Source organism: Delphinus delphis, chromosome 9 (genome assembly GCF_949987515.2).
Source record: "Delphinus delphis chromosome 9, mDelDel1.2, whole genome shotgun sequence".
NCBI classification, from domain to species: Eukaryota; Metazoa; Chordata; class Mammalia; order Artiodactyla; family Delphinidae; genus Delphinus; species Delphinus delphis.
Window position 1 is genome coordinate 91,282,754 of NC_082691.1, and position 24,293 is coordinate 91,307,046.

A 24,293-nucleotide genomic window follows, 5' to 3' on the forward strand; every position below is an offset into this window, starting at 1 on the left:
ATTGGTTTAATCCACTGCTGGGAAATGGCACTGAACGCATAGGCGCCCACACTGCTTAGACAGCACTTTCCTCTTGTGGGTAACAATTCCTAGTAACGCTATGATCTGGACAGTGGCACAGGCACACCAGGATTATGTGTCTAAAGACGGCAGTTTATCAAGATGCTGGCAACCTTCTCACTATTTGTCTTCTGCTAGTAACCTGTTAAAAATGTAGCACAGAGATTTTGCAGTTTATTCAACAGATGTGCGTCAGAAGAACTTGTATACAAGGGCAGTGCTTCTCAGCTTTCTTTTAAGGCTTCTGGTTTCTCCATATGCAGTGGCACCATACTCCATGAGTAAGGCAGAGCCTCTGCCCAGGGGCAGCTGTTGATATTACAGAACAGATCAACGCCAGTGTGCGTTATACAGGGACATGTGGGCAGTCCAAGTCCTGACGCCTGAAAATACCTTGGGGCCAAATACAGCTTTTAGGGTATTCATAGATTATATTATATTTTATAACAAATATTTGCCTCCCCACTATGTTTAGCTACTAAAGAAACACAGATTAACACTATATTAATAAAACAGCTATCATTTTAGAGTCCCTGCTATGTAACAGGAACAGTCTTAAGAGCTTTACATGAATTTTACATTCAATCCTCACAATAAAGCGAAGAGAGGGGCACTGTGATTCCATTTTACAGATGAAGAAACTGAGGCACAGAGAGAATTAGGTAATTACACAAAGTCACGTATACGGTGAATGGCAGAGCCAAGATCTGAACCCACGCAGTCTGACTTTGGAATTCGCATTCACTCTAGAGGCAAGCAGTGACCACCTCCTTCCCTCTGAACTTCCCTCTGAACTAAATTCGTCAGAAAACATGAGCACAAATCAAAATACTCGAGGCAGATCAGAGCATCTTCTGATTCACCGTGATCCCCGAAGTTCAAAACTGTAATAATGTCGCAAGATGTAGGCTCTTGCCTAGAGAATGTATTTCTGGGTATTGTCCAGGTTATTCCTACAGATGCATTCATTTAAAGACCTATCTAAAAAGAAATCTTTTAACTTCAAATTTCAGAGAGGAGGAATTCCAAGCACTGTGAGGACTGCCTCCTGGGGACATGCATCGGTTGTATCTAGTCAAGGCAAACAGCGCAGTGCCTTTGCACAGACCCTTTGCTATTAGGAGATGTAGAGATGCTGTGAAGACCCCTCTCATCCTCTCTTCTCAGTCCTCAAAAAGAGCATCCTTCCTCCTTCTAACCAGCTAGTACCAGGGGGATGAGAAACGATATACGGGATCATGAAAATTTGGTGAGAAATGATGTTGATTTAAAGTCTTAAAGAATCACCAAAAGTTCTGGTAGCAAGATATCTTACCTTCATAAGATCACCAGCTATTACTGCCTGCAAAATTGCTGTGGAAGACAAAAGAGAGATGTCCCATTAGTAGAAGACCCTCTCATTAAAATATTATAAAGGGCTGGATCCGTATTTTGGAGACACAGTCTACATTTGGGGCAGGAACCAGGGGAGGACACACATGCCAAAGGGTGAATCTGGGAACAGACTAAGGCCTTCCCTTTAGCCCTTCCCTACCTGGGCACTCATCTCATACATCATTCTAGAGCCTACCTGAGCCCTCTCCAGCCCAGGTACAGAAAAGAGAACATGAAATTTAGAGTCACACATATTGGATTCAAATCTTAGCCCTGACCCTTACAGGCTGTGGAATACTGGGCAAGTTATTTAACCCCTCTGAGCCTCAGTTTCCACATCTGTAAAACAGCAAGTCTCAATTGTATAGGATCCTTCAAAGGATTAATTCAATCATCTAAATGTTCTTAACTCATCCACTGACGCAAAGTAGGTACCTAATCATGACTGTTTCTGGTCCCTTCTTTCTAGTTCCCTCTACTTTGTCCTTTTGGGGTTCAAAAATCACTAGTAATTTTGTTTGTGTGTTTTATAATTATAGATAAATACCTACTGCTATGGAAAGAAGGACAAGAGACAGTAAAGAAGAAACACATATTTTGATTATGTTCTGAAGAAAATAACCGTATATTTAGCATAAAATTCATTGGTGATTCTTATAGAAAGAGCTCTAGAAGTCCTAGGTAACCTAAACTAATTGTAAGACTATGTAGCCGAGGGCAAAAAAATATAAGTACCTGTGCCTGTCATGTGGGGTGTAGAAGAGGAATGAGAAAATATAACTGATAAAAGGGGGAAAGAATACATGAGTGTCTAATGACCATTATGGTTCCTAAAGGGAACATGTGTATTAGGTCGAAAATGGTCCCTTTAGAAGAATAAATACTTAGATTCTAAAACTGCTCAAAAAAAAGGATTATTTTAAGCCTTTAAAGTCACCAAAAAAATTAGAAGATTTAAAATTTATTTTTCAACTGTCACTTTACTCTTCTTGTTTCAGAGTCTCTCATATAGAGTTAGCCAAAAATGTAGTATCAGGTATCAAAGTACATGGAGCCCTTGACCGTCACTGAACAAAGCCCTTGAAGCATTTATGATGAGCAGTTAGGAGCCCTGGGTGACCAGAGGCAAAGGACCACAGGCATGTTAAACTCGTTCAATGGCCCAGGGCTGAGTGCCTTCCCAAAGCAGAAACCTTGAAAACCTGTGGAAATGATGAGGGTTCCTTGAGCACAGGGGAGGAAGAAGAATGCAGGAAGAATAGAGAAAAAGGAAGAGCAGGAAAGAGGGAAGAATGTTTCTTTCCCATAACAAGCTGTAAGCAATCTGCTTTTCTCACCTCCCTTTGGCTCCCAGCACAATGCTCTTTGTACGCTATCAACGCACACCAATCAGTTGTTGAACTGATTGAAAAGAGAGCAAGCAGAAAAGGAGTGAGAAGGCAATGGAGATAAAAATGACAGAAAGGGACTTAATAAAACGTTATGCATCCAAAGAACCCAAGAAACGTGTCTCACTCCTCCTAGTATAGATGCGACACTGGGGTTCAGAGTGCAGTGACTCTCTCGGGGCACAGAGCCAACGGTGGCCCCATCAGCACCCTAGTGCAGGTCCCTGTGACCAGCCCCAGCCTCTGTCCAGTGCCCTCTGGGAGGTCGCCCTGTAGAAGCTCTACTAGGCTCTGTGAGGCTTACGGAAAATGGAACAAAATAGTCTAAAGGTTATCAAGCTTATAGTGTTGTGGAAAAGGCACTGGATTGGAGTCTAATTCCAATCTCTATAATTTACTAGATATGTAAATTTAAGAAGTCATCCAAACTTTTGGAACCAATTTTCTTATGTAAAATAAGGTTAACAGCTGCCCTGCTTACCTCTCTGTAGTAAAGATGAAACCAAAAAAGTGCTTTATAAATAGGATAAGTTATATTGACAGAAGGGGTAGAGTGACTATACGTAAGTACATGAAAGAGACATACAAACACTTCAGAAGGAGCCTAGCAATGAGGGTAAGTTGGTGGTGGAGTCAAGCAGACACCTCTCTGTTCACAGGCCCCATCAGAAGTGAGGCATGGATGAAGGAGCCAGTGGGATGGTTGGTGCTTCACCCCAAGATGTCACCTGTACCTCAGAGGACAGGGAGGAAGAGGCAGGGGAAGGTATGAGCAGTTGCAGGTCTGGGAGAACGACTCAGTCTGGGCTTTTATACTGTAGGATGTTCTCTTGACCGAGGCAGAGTATCCATTTAGGAAAGAAATAAGGTTGGGGAAGTTGCCTGAGAAGGTAGCTAATGAAGAGCCTTGAAACTTACATGCAGAAGTTTGTAGCAATGTAGAGCCTGCGTTTTCAAGACCATGTTGGCACATTTCTCAAGTTTAAAAGAATTAGAAAAAAGAAAGAATAAAGGGGAGAGAAAAGAAAAGTGAATTCGCTAATTTAAAGCACCAGTGAATAAAATTTGGTGCATATAAGCAAGAAATCAGGATGATAACAAAAATTCCCCAGGATAAATACTATTGAAAGAGCCCTGAAAATAAATGAATGAATGAACAAATGAATGAATTAATGAGAGGCTGGAGGAAAACTTACGCTAGCTGCAGAGTTCAAAGGATTGTTGGAGGAGGTGAAATTTAAGGTGACTCTTCCACAATAAGTGGATTTAATTAGCAAAGAAGATTTGGAAAATCCTTAAAACGTGAAGGGAAGATATGAACAAGGACTTGGAAGTTAAGAGTCATGTTGTCTGAGGCGCCCTGGGAAGAATTCTGCATTATCACATCTGAGGCTGGGTTGTCTTAGGTCATAACTGTAGAGTTCCTAAGGGACTGCTCCAGGGAGCACGCTATGTCAAGAGAAGGAACCTGGATTTTCATCCCAAGAGTAATGAGAAGCTATGGAGGCGTTAAAAGTAAATCGAGGATCGTATAAATGTCCTGACACATGCCAGTTTGATTCCTCCCCTTCCCTCCCGCAAACAGAGTTACGACCTGCTCTCAGCTCAATTGCTCCGGATTACCCCCATTACGGCGGCTTTCCATTGCTACCTCAGACTCACTCAAAAGCATTTTTATTTATGTCTTTTGGTTTCCTACAGCCTCCCAATTTAAAGTCCCCATGAACAGATAGAAGAGCATATAAAAGAATCATAACCACAAATAATTTCCAATTGTACTGGAGACAGAAAACATGAATATTTATTTTTAAGCCAAGCAGTATACTCAAGGGTAGCTATTATGCAAACATTATTAGGCACAAGGCCCTCTTCTCTCCTGATTAATGTCCTTCCCTCCTGAACACTGTTGTTTAAGATTTGCTCTGCATAAACAGAGCCTGAATCCATTAGTATTCAACTCCAGATAATAACCTTCTGAAAGAGCAAGCTTAAAAACAAATAATGAGTTGTTATGATTACAGTATTATTCTTTATTATTTCTTCAGCTCTGAGCCTGCCTTCTTGCCTTTTCCAAAACTCCTTCATAACTGAGGCAACAATGCTTCCAAATTCAAAAGAACAAGGGAAGTCAAATGGCCAATGGGACACAAGGGTTACTGAGTAGGTGGATACTAAGTTTCCCAGACAATTAAATCACATAAACTTAGACAGTCAGACAGGAAAGTAAGAGGGTAGAGAACTGAAAAGTTTGTCAGTTTTAGAGTTTAGAAGTTGAATCATTAGTTCACAAGAAATGGTTTATTTTTCCTTCAGCGCTGTGCCTTCCAATCAATTGCTAAACAGTAAACATCCTGAGAGAGAAAGCTGGAACTGAAAAGTCAGGACTACCAGGAAGGAATCACTGTCTTCCTTCTCACAGCCTCTCTCCTAGGCCTGGACTCCCAAAAGCCCGGACATCCTTAGCCATCGGTGCACAGAAGGGAAAAAATGACTCCTATCACCTGGAATCCCAATGGGGAGAACACAGTCCAAGGACCCACTGGCTGGCTCGCCTGCTTCTGCCGTGCCAGGCCCTGTTCAAGGCTGACCGTACAAAATATACTCCATCCTCTCAGAGAGCTGATATTTTGGCAAGAAATCCAAATTAGGAAGGAATATATTTTAATTGAGTCTAGAATCATACTGCCTGAGTTTAAGTCTTGTGAGTACCATTAACTAGCTATAACCTTGGGCAATTAACCAAGCTTCAGCTCTCTCATGAGGAAAATGAAGATAAAATCAGCTCTTTTGAGTCTGCTTTGCAAGTAAGCTCAAGAAACAGCGACTCTGACCACTGTGGTCTTCTGTGTAGAACACCATGGAATACTGATGTTTTTAACACCATTACACAGAAATGAATCACTTTCTTCTATGAAATGAGAAGTTTAGACTAAGGTCAACTGTAGCTCTAGAACATGGCGTATGACTACTTCCAAAGGGATGGTTTAAGGTTGTGACGTTTGCTTTGCAGACAAAAATATTTGTAAATAAAAAAGAACTTGGCAAAGCCATGTGTATGTTTATAAATCTCAATAAATGAACCAAAATAACTACGCTGTATATAAAGTCACAAGCCTGAGCATTTATGTCTATTTAAAATTTTTAATCTTTCATGTTCAGCTATTTTTCAGTTTTAAAATTAATATTCTGTTGCTGAATTGTCACTTGCTAATGATGGCAGTCATCTAAATCTTTTGTTTTTTACTTGTGGAAGAAAAAATTAAATGTAACAACAAAAACTGTTGAACAAAGAATGGCTTGTGGAGGCCTAGGCGGTAAAAATCAGTTGATTCATCGAGAATCATAAATATACGTCTGGCTTTGCCAAGTTCTGCATACTTTTTACTCCTAAATATTTACATCTGCAAAGCAAGAATCACAACATAAAACTAATGCTTCAGAAGCCATATTCCACATTGCAGAGCTCTACTTGGCCTTAGTCTAACCCTCTCATTTCATAGATAAGGAAAATGGGGCTTGAGCAGTAAATTGACTTTTCCAAGGTCACACAGATAGTTAGCAATCCAGCTGAGAGACAGAAGGGCGCTTGTCTCTTTTATTTTTATTATTTCTTTTATATTTTCTTTTATTATTTCTGACTCTTAGGTCAGAGTTCCTTCCACCATGCTGTTTCTTCTTTAACTTGGAGCAAGGTAAGCAAAAATTAAAACAACCCCAAATAAAAGGTTCATGAATGCATCACATAGAAAATAAAGTCAATTTATGGCTTTAGGCTGCAACTCTTTTTATGCCAAAGCAGACACTGAAAAACAAGCATCCCTACGGCGAATGTCATGTTCACAATTCCCTTGATCTGATCGCGACAGGTGTCTTCACACTTTTCCTTAATTACTTACTGCTCAGCCGCCAGAGAGTCTGCACTGTCAGATGCCCAAAAGCTTACTTCTCTGAGATACATATTTCTGCATAGCTTTTCCTGCATTTTCCTTATCAGCAGCATTCTGTCCAATTTTTCTACTTTGTGAGCAGCAAGCCCTGGTACATGAGCAACAAACTGTGAAGGCTTAGCTCCCAAAGTGGAATTTAATATAATCGTGAACCACAGCAAAGGTAATCTAACACACATTTAATGGATAGCTATCGTGAATTATGCTAATTAGGCATAAAGGAGGAAGCAGCTCATGAAAATGACTGATAATTGATATTATTTTACATAGTCATACTGAACAAACCCAAGACGAGGTGAAAGAAAGGAGGAACTAGATATCTCTAAAGACCTCTGCATTTGAATCTAGGCCTCAAGGACGTTTTGACAATTGATAATAAGATACATGCCAAGTTCTTTGCTAATGATGGCTAGAATACTAAGGGTTCTTAATAATATATCAGAACTCAAGATTATTCTTATAATGACACATAAACCTGTATCAGTTCCCTATTACTGCATAGCAAACCATCCCAACATGCAGTGGCTCTAACACGGCAACTATGTATTTTGTTCAAAAGCTGATATTTGGGCTGGGTTAAGCAGAAATATCTGCTCTATCTGGCATCAGCTGGGGCAGCTTCACTGAAAGCTCCAAGCGCCACTTCACAGATCACACGCACAACTGGTAACTGGGAGCTCTGCTCGCGTGGGCTTCCTTGGGTTGCTTGGGCTTCCTCCTGAAATGCTGACTGTTTCAAAAGCAACCATTCCAAGGGAGCCCAGTGGAAGTCACCTTGCCTTGGAAATCACACAGCGTCACGTCTGCTCTGCCTCAGGCTTAAGTTCGCCCATATTCAAGGAAAGGAGCCACATACCTCATAGCTCGATGAAAAGAACGTCAAAGTCCTGCTGCAAGAAGAATATGTGGGATGGGAGATGCCGCTGTGGCTGTTCTTGGAAAACACAAGCCGTCACATCCCACACTTGCATCGTGATGTGCGTGGAGTCAGTGGGTTGGTGCTGACTTTCAGTTAGGGTTGGGAACTGACCAAGAACAGTAGCTTCTGTCACCTGTGTGATCTATGGGAGTGTACCTGCACACAGTGTCATCTGTTTGACATCATGAGTATCTCGGCAGATAAATAAGAAAAGGTGGAAGACTACTTATCAGAAGGACCAGCTTTTTGGAGCGGGAAGTGCAAGGCAAGTAGAAGACTCTGCAGACAACAAATGCTGGTTGAACTGAATTAGGAATTCTGTGTAAGGTGTGCTCTCTTTAATCATCAGATGTGAGAAGAAACTGCCCCTCCTCTTTTTCTTCTCCAGTCAGGCAGACACTCACAGAACTCTAGTCCTATATTCCTCACGCTCTGCTGACTGGCGTCTCCTCCACTGCTGAAATATCGAATAGAGGGTTACAGAGTACACACCTCACATAGTTTGTCATCTTATCATCTCATCGTCATTGGGATTAACCCATCAGTGGCATCTAAGGGCCATTAAATGCTACAGTGGTCTAATACTCAAATACCACCTGTGCCAAATCCCTCTTAGCATGTGCAACCAGAGACGGAAGACATAAATAGGTTTTGTGTCTCTCTAATGACAGAGTTAATCCCCAAATTCAATTAGTCCCTGCTAATTGAATTCATGAATGTATATGGGTTCTCTCCATCTGCTACAGCGATCTTTTTGAAGCTGTTATTAGCATGGAAGAGGTTTCCTGTTTGGAGAAAAAATAAACAGCCCCCATCCAGTGTTCCCTCCTGGCAGAAAACGTGCACCTTGCTGCCAGAGGACCAGGACGTGCTCCCTTCAGAGACAGTCAGTTCCATCTCCCTTATACAGCACTGGAATGACCTATAAACAGTGCGGGAACCAGATGTCTCTCCCAAACATCCCACTTGTTTATCTCTTGTTGTGAAATTGTTCTCTGGTTGTTTTACATGTTTAAGTCCCATCTCTGCCATTAAGCCACAAGCACAGGGACTGTGTTTTTCATTTTTTCCTCTTTGTTTTATCCATACACCACCTTTCAATGAAAACTCTATAGTACAGGAAGTATATGAAGTGCTTACTAACTGCCTGGTGGACACTTATGGTCTGGGGATTCGGCTGGCTATCATTTCAACATTCTTCAAACTCTGGGTCAAGGAAGACGTTCTGAGGAACAGAAGAAAGTCTACTTTACTGGCCCCTGCTACACCTGGCAGTAAATTTTGCAGCTGAAAATAGTTCCATATCTTTTTAAGGTATATAGTGGTGTTTATTAGAGGCAGTGACACACCATTGTAAGTATCTCAATAAACCAGAAATGGTTACATTATGGGTCAGATGAGAGCCTTATACTAAGCAACGATGCATGTTACTTCCTAGGACATTGGTAGTAAGCCTTGGCTCACTGTTAAAACAAATGTCATAGGTTAATTAATCTGCTTTGGGCATTGGGTTAGAGAAGACAAGTTCCCAAGTTAAGGGGCCAATTGGGTTCATACTCTTCCACAGTCACAACATGTCACTTTCCACCAACTGTGAAAATATGTGCTGACACTAGTCACTGGGGGACCAGAGAAGTTCTTGAAAATACCTTTTTGACAGTCTATACAGCTCAAAATTAATGTTTTCTCTAGTGATGACAGATTAATATTATCATTTTTGGATGAAGTGGTTCGACACACTTTTTTATGTAGTACCATCTTCTAAAGGAATATCCAATTATTCCCATAAAACTAGAAAAATATAAATTCATTTTTAGCATCAATATTATAGAATCCTATCAACTGTTTTTGTTCAATAAACATTAAGCTTCCATCCACAGGGAGGCTTTTTCCTATTTGTAAAGGGTTTCAATCTGATTACAACTTACTAACTTCATGAACCCTAAATAATTATAGTACGCAATAACACTCTTTCTCCTTACGAATAAAATCATACGTCCTAAAATGCTTAGCGCACTGTAAACTGCTTTAGCAATGTAAGAGATTTAAAAAAAAAAAAGTTCCAGTATTCTCCAAAAGTCCTTCATCCCTAGAATGCTGAGAGAATTTAATTTAGATTGACAAACTTTGTTTATTTTTGCTTTCCCTGGCATTTGGATGATAAAGCATAATCCTGACAGGGTAAGAGAAATGGAAGAACTAATAGATGAGGTCCCCGTGAGCCTCACAGATGAGAGGACGGTGCCAAGGAGAGGAGCTGCTGCCGGCCTCAGGTCCTAATGACGTTTGCTGAGGATCTTGACGAGAGCATCAGGGATTCGGCATCATCCCTTCCCTCAGCGTCAGGCTGGCGTTTCTCCTGTGATGGGTCTCCTTGAACTCATGGGATGTATTTTAGCAGTGTCCTTCAGGACCTCTAAGAGGAACTTAGGTTGAAGAAGTGCGTTCACATTTCATTCAGTGATAGCTTCAAGCAGACCTGACAGGGCCTGAAAGTGATAGATGGTTATCAGTTTTAACCACATATCAAGACTGCATGGGAAATGGTGTTTAAGGCCAAGATCCAAGTACAAGTGAGTGTGCTCTTGAGCTCAAAAAGATGATAGGTTTATAGGTCATCCGGTCATCGGATGGTTAAGTACCTTATCATCTCCTAGCAGCACACTTCAGGTAAAGACCTTTAGAACTGAGAAGAAGACTAGGTTTAACCAAAACACTCCTCCCTGGAATGAAATAAAGCCAAGGAGGAGTTGACACAGCAAAAGACACTTTCAGAGACATACCAGCAAAATGCACATACAGCCAAAGTGTACCTTTTTCTAAAAACGTAAAATTTCTAGAGTTTGTCCTCACTTGTAAGTGTGAAGACAGACAAGATCATTTGTATCTGCAAGTAAGTTATAAGAAAAACACTAATTTAGACTCTTCCCCATATCAATCAACATATGATAGATATTAATTGGAAGCACAGAAAAATTAAGCATTTTACTTCAGAGAAATGAAAAAAAAAGTTTTAACTTTCACTTCAATATTATGCTAACTTAGGACTAAGCAATATCACACCTTAGAAGCAAGAATTATAAAGCAAATGGTTAGTTCTGAAGCTTGCTCAAAGGATAAGATACAAAGTAGAAAAGCCTTCAGTATATGAGTTGAACTTCAAAGATATGTATTAAAGAGCAGATTTTACTGTCCAGTTGCTAAGAGAGAAAAAAATAAAACTATACCTTCATTCTTCTTAGGGATTCATATACTCTAAAGACAGCAAGGTAAGGGTATCTATAAAGCAACGTGTGCACACTTACACAACCACATGTAGCTCTGCTTGCTAAAGTAGGGTGATGTATGGGATGATTTCCTCGGGAATTTATTAGAAATGGTTTAAAAAAAAAAAAGGGAAGATCTGCATTGGCAAAAAGATGGGAGGAGAGTTCTCTATAGAGAAGACCGGCAGCATAGAGCCATGGAGGACAAAGTGATAAGCAGTTTCACTTGATAAAGGAGGAGAGCTGAAACGGGAGCATGGAGAAATGAGTCAGAGAGTTAAAAGAGGGTGCTTCCAAGACTCAGCAATGTGAGGTCAAAAACTTTTTAAAAAAATGTCAGTGAAAATCACTCAGCAACTCCATTTTCCAAATATAACCTTGGTCATGCCTGTCACTCTTTTCCTCGAAGATAAAAAGAGCTTAAATCTAGAGAAGAGGAAAAAAGGAAAGCTCGCTGGGAAATCAATACCAGAAGAAGAACGTCTTTGGGTGGGTCATGCTTTCCAAGAAAGAGAAGAAGCCCTCAGGGTTAGTTAGCGAAGATACGAGAACCAGAGAGACGCGTGGTCAGAGAAACAGAGCCAACTGCTGCAGAAACGGTACGGTTTAAACGACTTTTTTGCTATCTTGTAAAACACCACTCCAATTTTTTCGCAGAGGCTGAAATAAGCGCCTTCGCTTCCTAGGGTGAAAAGAGGGGATGGGAATGTCACCAGACTGAGCAAAATTGAGTGGATTCTAGCTGCTTACAAATCCCTTTTTCAATAAGCCTTGGGGCTTTGCTTTGTCAGGAGAGAAGCTGGAAGCTGCATAATTAAATAGTAATGTATTTTGTTACCTTGATAAAGAAAGCTGCCAGTGTGAAAGCTGCCTGCAGCATTTATGTGCTTTGCAAAGTTCGGTTTCCATCTTTTCAAAAGATGGGTACATGGTGAGGTGTGAAAATAGCAGTGATGTTTGTCATCACAAGCAGAAGTGACAGACTGGCCCTCGGCTGCAGGAATCCATACACTAGCAGGGCAGAGGTGTCTCCGCAATACCTTTCCAAAATGGCAGATGACATTTTTGGTTTTGCCTCGTGTGTTTCATTGTGCAGTATTCTTTCCTAGCTTCGATGCCTCAGTCCCCTGAACAGAAGGAGCCTTAGATGTCAGCCAGCTCAGGGTGCTCAGTGAAGACACCAAGGCGTGAGAGCAGTGCTCTGCCTAAGGTTACCCAGCCTGCAAAAGGCAGCGCCAGGGCGATGCCCGGTCCTTCCCACGCCAAGAACAAGGCTCTTGTCTTTGCCTGATGCTACCATCCATGTTCAAGTGACCACTGCCCAGAATGACACAAGTCTTTCTCTGTCCATTGGGCTCCCTGAAGGAGATGTCTACTTCCAGTAAATTTGTAAAACAATAGGCTTAAATAAAGTCATAAGTCCATGCAAATAGATCTATCGGGTCTATTTATAGAAAAATATATTCCCATTTTCGTTATTTGACATTGAGAGTTTTTCTTGCTCTCTCTTGCATTTTTACACGCCTGCTCTGTCCCTTTCTTTTGTTAATATCTGCAAGCAAACTATGTGCTAGGCATAGAGCTAAATGTTTCCCCGTATTATCCAATTCAATCCTCACAGTGAGTCGACTAGATATGTAGTCGTATTGTTATCACCCCATTTGAAGGATGAAGAAACTGAGGCTTACTGAGGTTGACAGTTGCTCAAGGGCTACTGTGTAACAGAGCCAGGCTGTCAGCCCAGCATGTGAAAGGCTGACGAGGGCGCCTTTTCTCCCCAGCAGGGGACCATACTGTCCCCCCTTATGTGGCTGTACAGACTGTCAGATAGCACTACGGTGTCGCTAGGTGATGAAACGAGGTCCTCTCTTCCCAACATTTCCCTGGTCAGCCACAGGGAAATGTGGCTGACCAGGGATGCAGGTTTAGTTGTCTCCGTGCCCCATACTTTTTGTGGCTGACCAGGGATGCAGGTTTTGTTGTCTCCGTGCCCCATACTTTTCTAGCTCTGAGGAGGGAAGGTGCAGAAAATAACGCTGCAGCACCGGGAAAGGAAATGCCGTGGTAATGAACTGCTCACAGGTATTGTGTGGAGTTACACTGACTAGAAGAAGGGATGTTGCATGAAGCTAAGAAAGTCATACCCTAAAATTCAGAGCATCCGGGAAAAGAGAATGGACACAGAAAGCCGGCAAAATGAGGAAGGAAGCATTTAGTTAACTTCATTCTTTTGAAAAAGAGGGGCTTGGACTGATGACTATTTTCCCAGCTCTATCCAGGACAGCACGGGCCTAAGGAGCTATAATGGGCATCATGGGCAAACAAAAATCCACACAGGAAAAATGCTTCCGAGATCCTGGAACGTACAGGTTGAAGTAACACATCCAGGATTAACTTCTGGGAACCACCCTAAAAAAGGAACAAGGTATTCTAATATTTTGCAACTGGTACTCGTGACGAGAGAGGCTTAGTCTAAGACCGTGATTCAGTTGCCAGCAGCCACCCAGTTCTTTGCAAGAGAAAGCCATCAAAATAAAAAACAAGCTTTAGGTAGAGCAGATTGGGTGAAAAGTTTTCATTGGCTATTAGGGTTTCTAGTTAAGTAGAACACAGACAAATGGAGTAACAATAACAGTGATCCTTATATAAGGACCGTACTACCATAACTGCCAATGTACCTGCTAGCCCCTTGGTTATATGGGTAACCCAGATAATATTCTACAGAGTAAAGAGCTTAAATAAACAGTAACATTGATAAAGCAAGTGCAGTTCTTCATCTCTGCTCTCACAGATGACGACACGCGGACCAAGCCAGTCATTTCCCACTCCCTTTTTAAACACTTACCTGTAGGACAGGTGATGTATCTGTAGGAATGAGATCTATGAAAGCTTCATTTGTTGCCGGCAGATCCACGACACAACGGTATTTGATGACCTCTTCCCACCCATCCACTTAAAAGCAACCACGAGATTAGCCTTCATCCCTTCCTCTCTCCTTTTTTTCTGTTACTTTCTTATTTTGCAGTGTTTTAAATACTTTAACTTAAATATTCTCTGAGGCCAAAGGCAATGTAAAGCAAAGTTGTATGTAAATCTTAGTAAAGAATACTCCCCCCTCAACACACACAGACATCTATAATAAGGCTTCAAAAGCTAATTAGATACTGATCACCGACAACACATTCCAAAGAACCCAAAAGGATCAAAGGATTATACAGTTATAGTCGATAGTCAGATTTAATAAGGGGGACTGAGAGAGAATAGTAGGGTCAGGAAAGAACTAAGGTAGTACAACCTGATTTTGGAAAGCCCGGGGTGGGAGGGGGGGAGCTCGTTTTGTTCGCTTGTTCTGTTTTATTTTGTTTTTAATCAGCAGTGATTGTCTGTTTTCCTAGGAAATGTGAAAGACTAGCCAAGGAAAAGCATGCTGTCATCTTTTTTTTTTTTTCTTTTTTTCATGCTGTCAGTTTTGTTCCTTTCCTTTCACACAGCCTTTGGGGAGCACCCAGTGAGACCACCATAAAAGGCCATCTTTTCAGCACATTAGTAACTGAATTTCTTTGGAAAAGGACCAGCGCTAACCTATCCTCTACAAGAGGGAACAATGTTAATGAGGCCACAATGGAACTCAAAGATTTGTACTGGAAGGTGCTGTTTGCCAACACCACATACTGCAGCAAATGTTACAGTGAGACTTGTACAGAGGGAATCAGGTCTGTGCCAGGGCATGGCGTAGAATGGGGCAACATTTCTATTCATTGAGTATAGAGTTAAATAAGAAGGGCAACACCACCCATGGAGAAAAAATTTGGAATACACTCAAAAAACCAGTCAGTGGATAGGGAAGGATAAATCACGGGCATTTGAGTTGTTAGAAAAATTCATCATTGTTTGTCCTTAGAATCGATGGAGGTGGTTCGAAAACATAGAATTAATGAGCACAGAGGAGGGGCTGGAATGAAGGACAATGGAGATGGTTTGCCAGAGAGATGGTAGGAGGGTACATAAGCCATATGGCTGTGTGAATACAAGGGAGATGGGATCTGGAGAGGGGCCCCCAAGCAGGAAGTAGAAATAATTAATTCAAGCAAGTAAACAAAACCAGGGTGAGGAAGAACCTCAAAAGGGAGCACTAAGTTCTTCATGAAGAACCTAGGGGTGAGACAGGAATAAAGACACAGACCTACTAGAGAATGGACTTGAGGATATGGAGAGGGGAAAGGGTAAGCTGTGACAAAGTGAGAGAGTGGCATGGACATATATACACTACCAAACGTAAAATAGGTAGCTAGTGGGAAGCAGCCGCATAGCACAGGGAGATCAGCTCGGTGGTTTGTGACCACCTGGAGGGGTGGGATAGGGAGGGTGGGAGGGAGGGAGACGCAAGAGGGAAGAGATATGGGAACATATGTATATGTATAACTGATTTACTTTGTTATAAAGCAGAAACTAACACACCATTGTAAAGCAACTATACTCCAATACAGATGTAAAAAATAAATAAATAAAAATTTAAAAAGTAAAAGTAAAAAAAAAAAAGGGAGCACTAAAAGGTTTGAATCTAAATACAAAAGCCAATAGGGGATTCCACAGTCATAAACTGAATTGGGGGCAAAAAAAACCCTCTAGCAACTCTGCATTAGCTAGCCCAAGGTCACTGCAAAGTGACCATACTGCGATGGCCAATATTGAAAACTCTTCCTAGCAAGGCAATTAAAGATCTGCAGATGTTTCCATCTGTATCATTAGCCAAGCTTACTTATCACATTTTACTAAAAAATAGCTTATAGAAAATAAAAAGGAAAAACATCTAACTTTCTTAATCCACTCTACTCTTCTGGTCATAAAATAATTGTCTTTCTATGTGATATTTTCTTAAGGAAATAGCTACCTTTCAAGAATTCTACCTTTTTAAGATTGAGTGCTACTGACCGGAAATTAGATCCCTGTTTCCTTGATTATGGAAGTATGGAGGTAAAATAAGTGAACAAGAATATAGCTTTAAATTGTTCTTCTGTGTCAAGGGTACTGCTCACTGATATGAGAAGAAAAAAATAAAATCTCTTTTCTAACGACCAATTCCAACCCAATAATTATGAGGTCTCCTTTCAACAAAAAGAATCAAGATTTCCTATAACATTAGCTCAAAACTTAGCCATGCTATTGAGACTATATAAACGGGGGCTAAAAATGGGATCTGGATCTAGAGTATGAGTTTGAATCCTAGTTCTACACATGTGACCTTGAACAAGTCACCTAATAGGTTTGTGCCTTAGTTTCCTCATCTGTAACATGGGAATAATAGTAGTACTATGATTGTTGTGAAATTTAAATATATATAAAACATTTAGAGCAGTTGGTTCAGTATATAATAGTTTGGTGTGACCTTAAAGTTACTTAACCTCTCTAAACCTCAGCAGAACATCCCTTAAGCCACTGCCTGGAACTTATTAAGTTTTAATAAATACTGACCTTGTTTTTCAGTTTTAAGTACACATAAGAGTATATTATGCCAAATAATTTCAAAGGAGTAGTTGAACTTATTTTTGCTAAAACACAAGGACCCAAACCATTAATCCCTCCAACCTTAGTTTCTCAAAAATCAGTTATTCTTTAAAAAAAATTTTTAATTTCAGGAGGTATCATAGTTATTTTAAAATATATATAACTCTCAAGATGTGTAACTTTTATTGGAATAAAAAAGAATATAAATTTCTCTTTTTGATAATAAGGGGAATGAGCTACTTAACAATTTAAGCTAAAATGCTGGATTAAAAAAATCAGGAAATGTGGGGAGATGGTGGTAATAGTTGCAGCAGACTATTTGAATATTCCTGAGTCTCCACATACAGAGAGACAGAGGAACTAGAAGAACCAAAAACACATGGTCAACATTTAAGACAAAGTAACAAGATACCCTTATAAACCTCAAAATTACGAGTGGCTGGAGAGAAGACACCAAGAGTCAAATGACCTGCATTCTATCAATGTCTGTGCTGGAAAGCCCAGGGAAGCAGCAGGGCAGCTGATGCACCTGAGAACAGAAAGCCTTAAAACAGCCAGCAGGTGTTCACTGAACAGTACAGTGGGCCAAGGTGAGAACACCTACAGAAACTGTCACAAGCTTTTCCCATTCCCACAGCACAAGGGCCCCCAGTAAGGACTAAAAGTACCTGGAGCACTGCAGCCCCTGTAAACTCTTAAAACTGACCATCCAGGGCTCCCCTTCAAGATAGGACCCAAAGTGAGGGTAATCTTCCAAGTGGAGTACACACTGAGCAGAACAGGGACAACAGGAGTAAAGGAAAGAGGTCTGGATAAAAGTGAGGCTAGGGATCAAAGCCAGGAAGTCTGAGAAAGCAAGCTACCACACTTTTAACAGTACACAAAACCAACCCAAGAAAGAGCTCTCTGAAGTTAGAACAGCTAACAAGTGTTTTTCTTTCTAAATTTCAGAAAAACTAATTTCATATGAAGTATCAAAAAAAGGATGTAAAATCTCACATGAAGGAAAAAAAACAAGAATAAGGAACAGAATAACATTCCCACAGATAGTGGAAGTGAATCACAAATACTTGCTATAAAAAAAAGTAGTAACGTACTGTTTCAGATGAGCTTAAAGACACGATACAAAGAAATATCATGTATCAGAATTAGAATAATTCAGAAATGAGGTGATATTCAACAAAACATTAGAAATAAAAGAATAAAACATTTTGCAAATTAAACTAGAAAGAACACAAGAACAAATAAATTCAACCAATAAAGCCTTAAGTAGAAGAAACAAAGAACTTTTAAAAATCAAAAAGAAAAGAGGAAACGGATAAAAGGAATGTGAGAGAAAATGGCAAAGATTGAAGATAAGCAAAGAAGATAAAACAAACATACAAAATGAACTGAAGAAAACTAAAGCAAAAAAACAGAACAAACCCTTAATTCAAGAACATGGTTCTGAAGTTTAAAAAATAATAAACTTTATATTTAAATAGTGTCATGTCTCAAAATGATCTACATCCAGGCATATTTTCATAAAAATACTGAACATTAAAGGAAAATAAAATATCCTTTGGGTATTAAGACCAAAAAAAGTGACTTTTATAAGGAGAATATTATCATTAGACTTTAATAGCAAGTGCTTTATGACAGGAGAAAAATGTAATATTTAAAATGTCAAGGAAAGAACATGTGCCCCAGTGAGTCTGTATGCAGCACAACTAATTTTCAAGGGTGAAAGACTCAGACCAACTGCTATTGTATGAAAAAACTGGTTTCCTAAGGAATCTACAAGAGAATGTGGTTCAGACAACTAAAATAACTAGAGAGACTTAGACGTAATGACTGGTGATGAACATTAACTAGTTACTGTCATTATCTGAATATGATGCACTCTGAATTAATGTCTCTGTGTTTCCTATGCATTCTAAACAAGAACCGAACAAGCACCCACACACACAAACTCACAAATGGAGAATTTAATTTACATTAATCAAGTTTGGTAGTTTTCTCTGGTGACTGGAAAACCTCTCTGAAGGACTTAAAGAATTCTTGTGCATAAAGGCCCAAGGAAATGAGCAGCTCACCTAGAATAATCTTAAATGAACATGAATAAAAATCAGTAAAAATGAACAAGAAAACAACTTTGAAGAAATTATCTGGGATGCAATCCAGAGAAACAAAGAGATATAAAATAGGGAACAGAGGGTAAAACATATATAGGATAGCATGAAAATGTCTAACATGCATCTAAATGGAATTCCAGAAGGAGATATATAGGGAAGAGAAAGCATTCAGGTAATATTTGTATTTAAATGTCTATGTTAGAAAAATAGTAGAAAAGGAATAAAAATAACCCAAATGATGAGAAGGAAACTATAAACGTAAGAAACTAATGAAACAGAAGACAAATACATAATACAGAGGACCAATGAAGGTAAAAAATGGTTTCTTGAAAAACCAGTAACATAAAGGGCTCTAAGCCTCTGGTGAGAGGGAGAGAGAGGTGGAGGAGACACACACACACACACACACACACACACACACACACACACACACACACACACACACACACACACAGCAGGCACAATCAATATTAAAAATGAAAAGGTAGATGTAACCTCAGATCTCATAGAAGTTACACAGACAGTAAGATAGTATTTAAAAATGTATGCCAAAAAATGAAAAATAACTTTAATAAAATGGATGAATTCCTTTAAAAATAGTTACCAATACTGATTCAAGAAGAAATAAAAAAATCTATCTCCTCCAACATTAAAAAATACAAATCTGTCATTGAAATTTTCCCCACAAAGGGAATGCCAGCCCCAGATAACTCTACTGATGGAATCTTCTAAGATAGTCCAGAAATAGATAACAAGTGTTACACAAAGTCTTCCAGATGTTAGGAAATGAGATGCTTTCCAATTCATTTTATGAAGCTATGAACATCATACATGCACTATACTATAAAAAAGAAAAATAAAAAGCCAATCACACTCAGGAATATGGAAGTAAAATTCTAAGTAGAATATTAGTAAGCTGAACCCATCAATATATAAAGGAGATAAATGTAATAACCAATTTGAACTCATCTCATGAATATAATAGTGGTTTCTACTAAAAAATCAATCAGTGAAGTGCACCATAGTAAAAGACCCAATGAGAAAAAGCATATTATCATCTCAAAAGATGAAAAAAAATTCAGTAAAATTCAATACCTGTTGAATTTAACAAATTTGATTGAAGGGGAAAATCCTTAAAGGTCTATCCACGGAACAACCACACCACCAACACCATGACTACCTGCCAGTGACCTTCACAAGTAATGGTGACTTGTGGATGGCACTGACTTGGAGGTCAGGAACAAGGCAATACTGCTATCTCTATGTGTATTTGATATGATACCGAGTGTTCTAAATGGCACAGAAAGAATGAGAAAATGCTCATACAGAGCACAATGACTGGAAAAGATGAAACAGAATTCTCAGGAAAATACTTGCCTCACAAAAGGACCCTTTAGATAAAGTTTATGAATATAAAAGATTAGCAGGGATCTTGATTCAAGATTTTGAAACAAGATTCTAAGTCAATTGCCTTTTAATACGCCAACAATGTTCACTTAGAAAATATAATTTTAAAAATATAAAATATCACTAAAATGTTAATACTTAGGAATATATTTAACAAAAGATGGCCAAAACCTTCATGAAAAAAATTATAAAACTCTGTTGATCGGCATTTTAAAAGATTAATTAGTTAAAAAAAATTAAATGTAAAGAGATGTGGTTTGAGATGAAAAGACTCATTATCATAAAAATATCAATTCTCTTTATACTCATGTATAGATTCATGCAATTGCCATGAAAATTGCAACACAAAACTTGATAAGCTGATTCTAAAATTTGTATGAAGCAGCAAAAGTTCACATACAATCAAGACACTCTTGAGGAACAACAAATTTTAGGTATCTCCCAGATATCAAGATTTCTACCAAAGTTACAGCAATTAAAACAACATGGTATTGTACAGAAATAGACATATGGATAAATAAAACAGAAAAGGGAATCTGGAAACCCACAAATATGGAGAGACAGAACAGGCTTTGCAAGTCAGTGAAGGAAAGTCCCCGTTTGAAAAGATAAACCACAAACTGGAGAAAATTTGTAACACATACAGTCAACACAAAGTTTTTACCTAGAATACATTAAAATGTTTATGAATCACTGAGAAAAAACAACCCACTGGGGAAAAATGGGCAAAGGAAATGAAGAATTACATAGAAAAGTAAACACAAATGACCTACAAATATATGAAAAATGCTCAATCTGATATGTAATTATTTAATGCAAATTAAAATCACAAGATACCATTTGACATTCCCACCAAACTGGCTAAAAATTTTAATCAGTTAATATCAAGTGTTGACAAAGGTGGATTATTAGGAACTCCTACTGCAGTTGGGAGTATAAATTAGAATGATCACTTTGGAAAACAGTTTGTCATTATGCGATCAATTAAATATGTGTATAACCTACCACCTAACTATGCCATTGCCAGGTTTAAACCCTAGAGAAATTCTTGCAAATGGACACCAGGAGGAGTTATGAAAAAGAATGTCCATAATATTGTTTGCAATAGCAAAAAGAACAAAAACAAACAAAGAAAGAAACCCTGGAGCCTACCTAAACATTCATCAGCAGAATTTGGATATATAAATTGTTATATATTCATACAACAGAACACTATACAACATGAAAAATTGATGAAATGAATATGATGCTCATCAACAAGGATAAATTACAAAAGCATTATTCTGTAACAAAGGAAGCAAATCACAGAAGAGTTTGCAAAATAATTCAATTTATAAAAGTTCAAAATAAGCAAAACTATATACACACATATATGGAATACAAATATAAAATATATATTTATACACACACATATATCCATAGGTGAAATATGCATACGTGTAGTAAAATGATGAAAAGAAACAAGGAAATTTTTAACAAAAAAGGCAGAATAGTAGCTATCCCCATAGGAGAGGGAAGAGAATGTAATCAGAAAGGCAATCACGAAGCTTCCAGATTACTACAAATATCTTATTGTTTAGACTGGGGGCTGGGTACACAGTAGTTCCTTTGGTTATAATTTAAACTGAGCAGATAAATTTTATACATTTTTATGAATATTTCTATTTCAGTAAATGTATATATACATATATATTTATACTAGAGAGAAATATGAATCTATGGTATTTGAGCCAGAGACAGCCACTGATGTATTAAAGACCTTTAGGCCACTCTACAATGCATTTCCCTGCACAACCCACTGCAAAGTAAAACTGCCTCGAATCCTGACAGTGGTTCGTCCTTGGGGACTTAACACTGGTGATCATGGCTGTTACAGTTTTCATCTCCAGATAGCCTCCACTCCCATTCTTGTTCATTGTGTTACTGTCGCAACAGAAGAACTACCATATAAAGTGAGAAAGAACCATTTTTACCAGCAACAGGTCTACGGGCTAGGACAGGAGAGGGATACCTGCTTCAGACATGCCAGGAGGAATCAGATTGTTGGCATTTCCTCTCAATTAATGTCTTTTACTTTGTAAGTGAACAGACATTGGTTGGAAGCTGACCCTCTGTCAGTGCCCCAGCACAGAGGCGTTCTGAGAGGCCGTAAAGCAAGCAAGCTAAGAGGACAAGACAGAGTCTGAGAGCTCAGAGCAGGCGAAGCAGCCTGGGAACCCACCAGACGTGGCTCCAGGGGCAATAGGCACTAAATGCAGAGGAAACCTGTAGGACAGGGCAATTCATCACCATCAAGCTTCTCTTCTGACAAGGAGTAGGACTCTGGCTTCCAGCTGTAACATTAACGTTCCCCCTGGGACTTCGCATGGTGGGCTTCCCTGAAGCTTCAGTTTCACTCAGTTAGCTAATTATGAGAGAATGTGACATTGGTATTTACTTTTTCTACGGGGACAAATCATTCTCAGCAGGAGGGAGAAGTTGTTATTTTTGGTCTGTTTTGTTTTGTCATTAAAAGGAAATTACTCACACAGTAGTAAATAACCTCTTGTTCGAGGGAAATTTTTTTCTTTCTATAATTCTATCAATTCACCTGAATGCTGACAGTCACTTCTTTTGTTTTCTGGGGACACAGTGGGTAAATGATCAAGGGTGGAGTGTTAGAACTGGGTTTGAAAATTAACTCTACCACTAACTAGCTGTGTGATCTTCAGCAAGTTATGTAAGTACTGTGAGTTTCCCCCACCAAAAACTGAGGAGAACCAATTTACTGTGTAGTGTGCTTTGTTAAAGATGAAATGATGTAGCTGAAACACTTCAGCACAGTGTCTCTGCACAAGAAGCACTCAGTAAATTTTAGCCTTTATTCTTAATGACTCTGATACTCTATGATAAAAATAGAAACATTCTACATTTCACTTATGCCTTATGTCATCAATTTCCCATATCTAATGACCCCGTATCTAACCAGAAACTGTCCCTTTACTTTGTCACTGCAGGCTGAATTGTGTATTAACCATTTTACTCCTCCTCACCCAGATATAAAAAGGCTTCCAATAAAATTTAATATTTAATGATAATGTTGAAAGAAACATTTTTCACACCCCTTCGCCTCCCCAGCACATCTTTTAACTTGTCAAAGGCAGTATGTAATGCTGAGCAAACATCATCATAAACACATACTTCCTCATCCACTGCTGACATCAACAGCATTATGTTCAGGGTGCTTTTAACAAATTGGAAAGTGATTTCACAATTGAACTCATAACAATCCCATGAGGTAGGCTGGGTAGATACGAATAGCCTCACTTTACAGGTGAGGAAACTGAAACTAAGAGGGAAAATAACAAGGCCACGATATCCAAGCACATTTTCCATGAAAGGATAATCTGAGGGGATCGAGAAGGTCAGGGTTATTGGACTTTGGAAAATTAGATTTTCTCAAGAATGAAGTCTGTTCTGGGGATAGCCAACGTGACCAGTCAGAGAGAAATAGGATCGCTGGTGGAAAGCAAACAAAATAGAAAGGCAAGAGGCACAGAGCTTTCTTTTCCAATTTCACAATCCATTTGCCCAATGTGCCTCGAGTTTTCTACCCATAACTTGGAGAAAGCAAAAATGCTACTTCTTACCTCTCTTACAAGTACACTGCAATGTCATTATTGTATACAAACACAAGTTTGATGACATGATACTCAAGGTTTTATGCTAACCACAGCAAACATGAACACTTTAAAATGTATAAACATAAGAAAACACATTTTAAGTACTAAGAGAAAATCTTGGTGATAAAGAAAAGGAAAAGAATATTTTTCCAAGGATACATGGGCTAGAAGATATGAAAATTAGGTAAGATTAGGTCAGTCAGCATTATAATTTTACATTACATATTTGAATCATTTTTGGAAGTTGCAGAATCAACGTTTTGAAGCCATGAAAATGTAAAAGTCCTCTAATTTGGATAATGTTTCTTTAACTAATCACACACACCCACTTCTTAAAATAATCGATTCTGAAGTGCCGTTAATACTGAACAAGTCTTCCGGGTAGTTGTCACCGTTCACGACTCCCCAGGACATTGACACTGCTTGCTGATAGCCCATAACCCTTAAGAATTCCTAGCGGACTACAGAATTGTAATTCAGAAGCCCCATCCCCCTTTATTCTGGAATGGGAGATTAAGTTCTTACAGACAGGAAGGCAAATGCAAACAAAGGTCATTAAAGTCCAAGGACCTCTAAATATGCAATAAAAAACCTAGTCAATACCAACATCGATGAGCAAAATAGCATATAACAGTAGGTCATCATTAGGTG

At 39.1% G+C, this 24,293-nt stretch overlaps 1 protein-coding gene across 2 annotated transcripts in view; it reads right to left on the reverse strand.

Moving 5' to 3' along the window:
• DGKI (diacylglycerol kinase iota) overlaps positions 1 to 24,293 on the reverse strand; it is a 447,265-nt gene that overhangs the window by 22,483 nt on the left and 400,489 nt on the right. For both annotated transcript variants that reach the window (XM_060020018.1, XM_060020017.1), the window contains one exon: positions 1,376 to 1,413. In XM_060020018.1, coding sequence (XP_059876001.1) covers positions 1,376 to 1,413 — 38 coding nt within the window. The remainder of the gene's footprint in view (positions 1 to 1,375; positions 1,414 to 24,293) is intronic.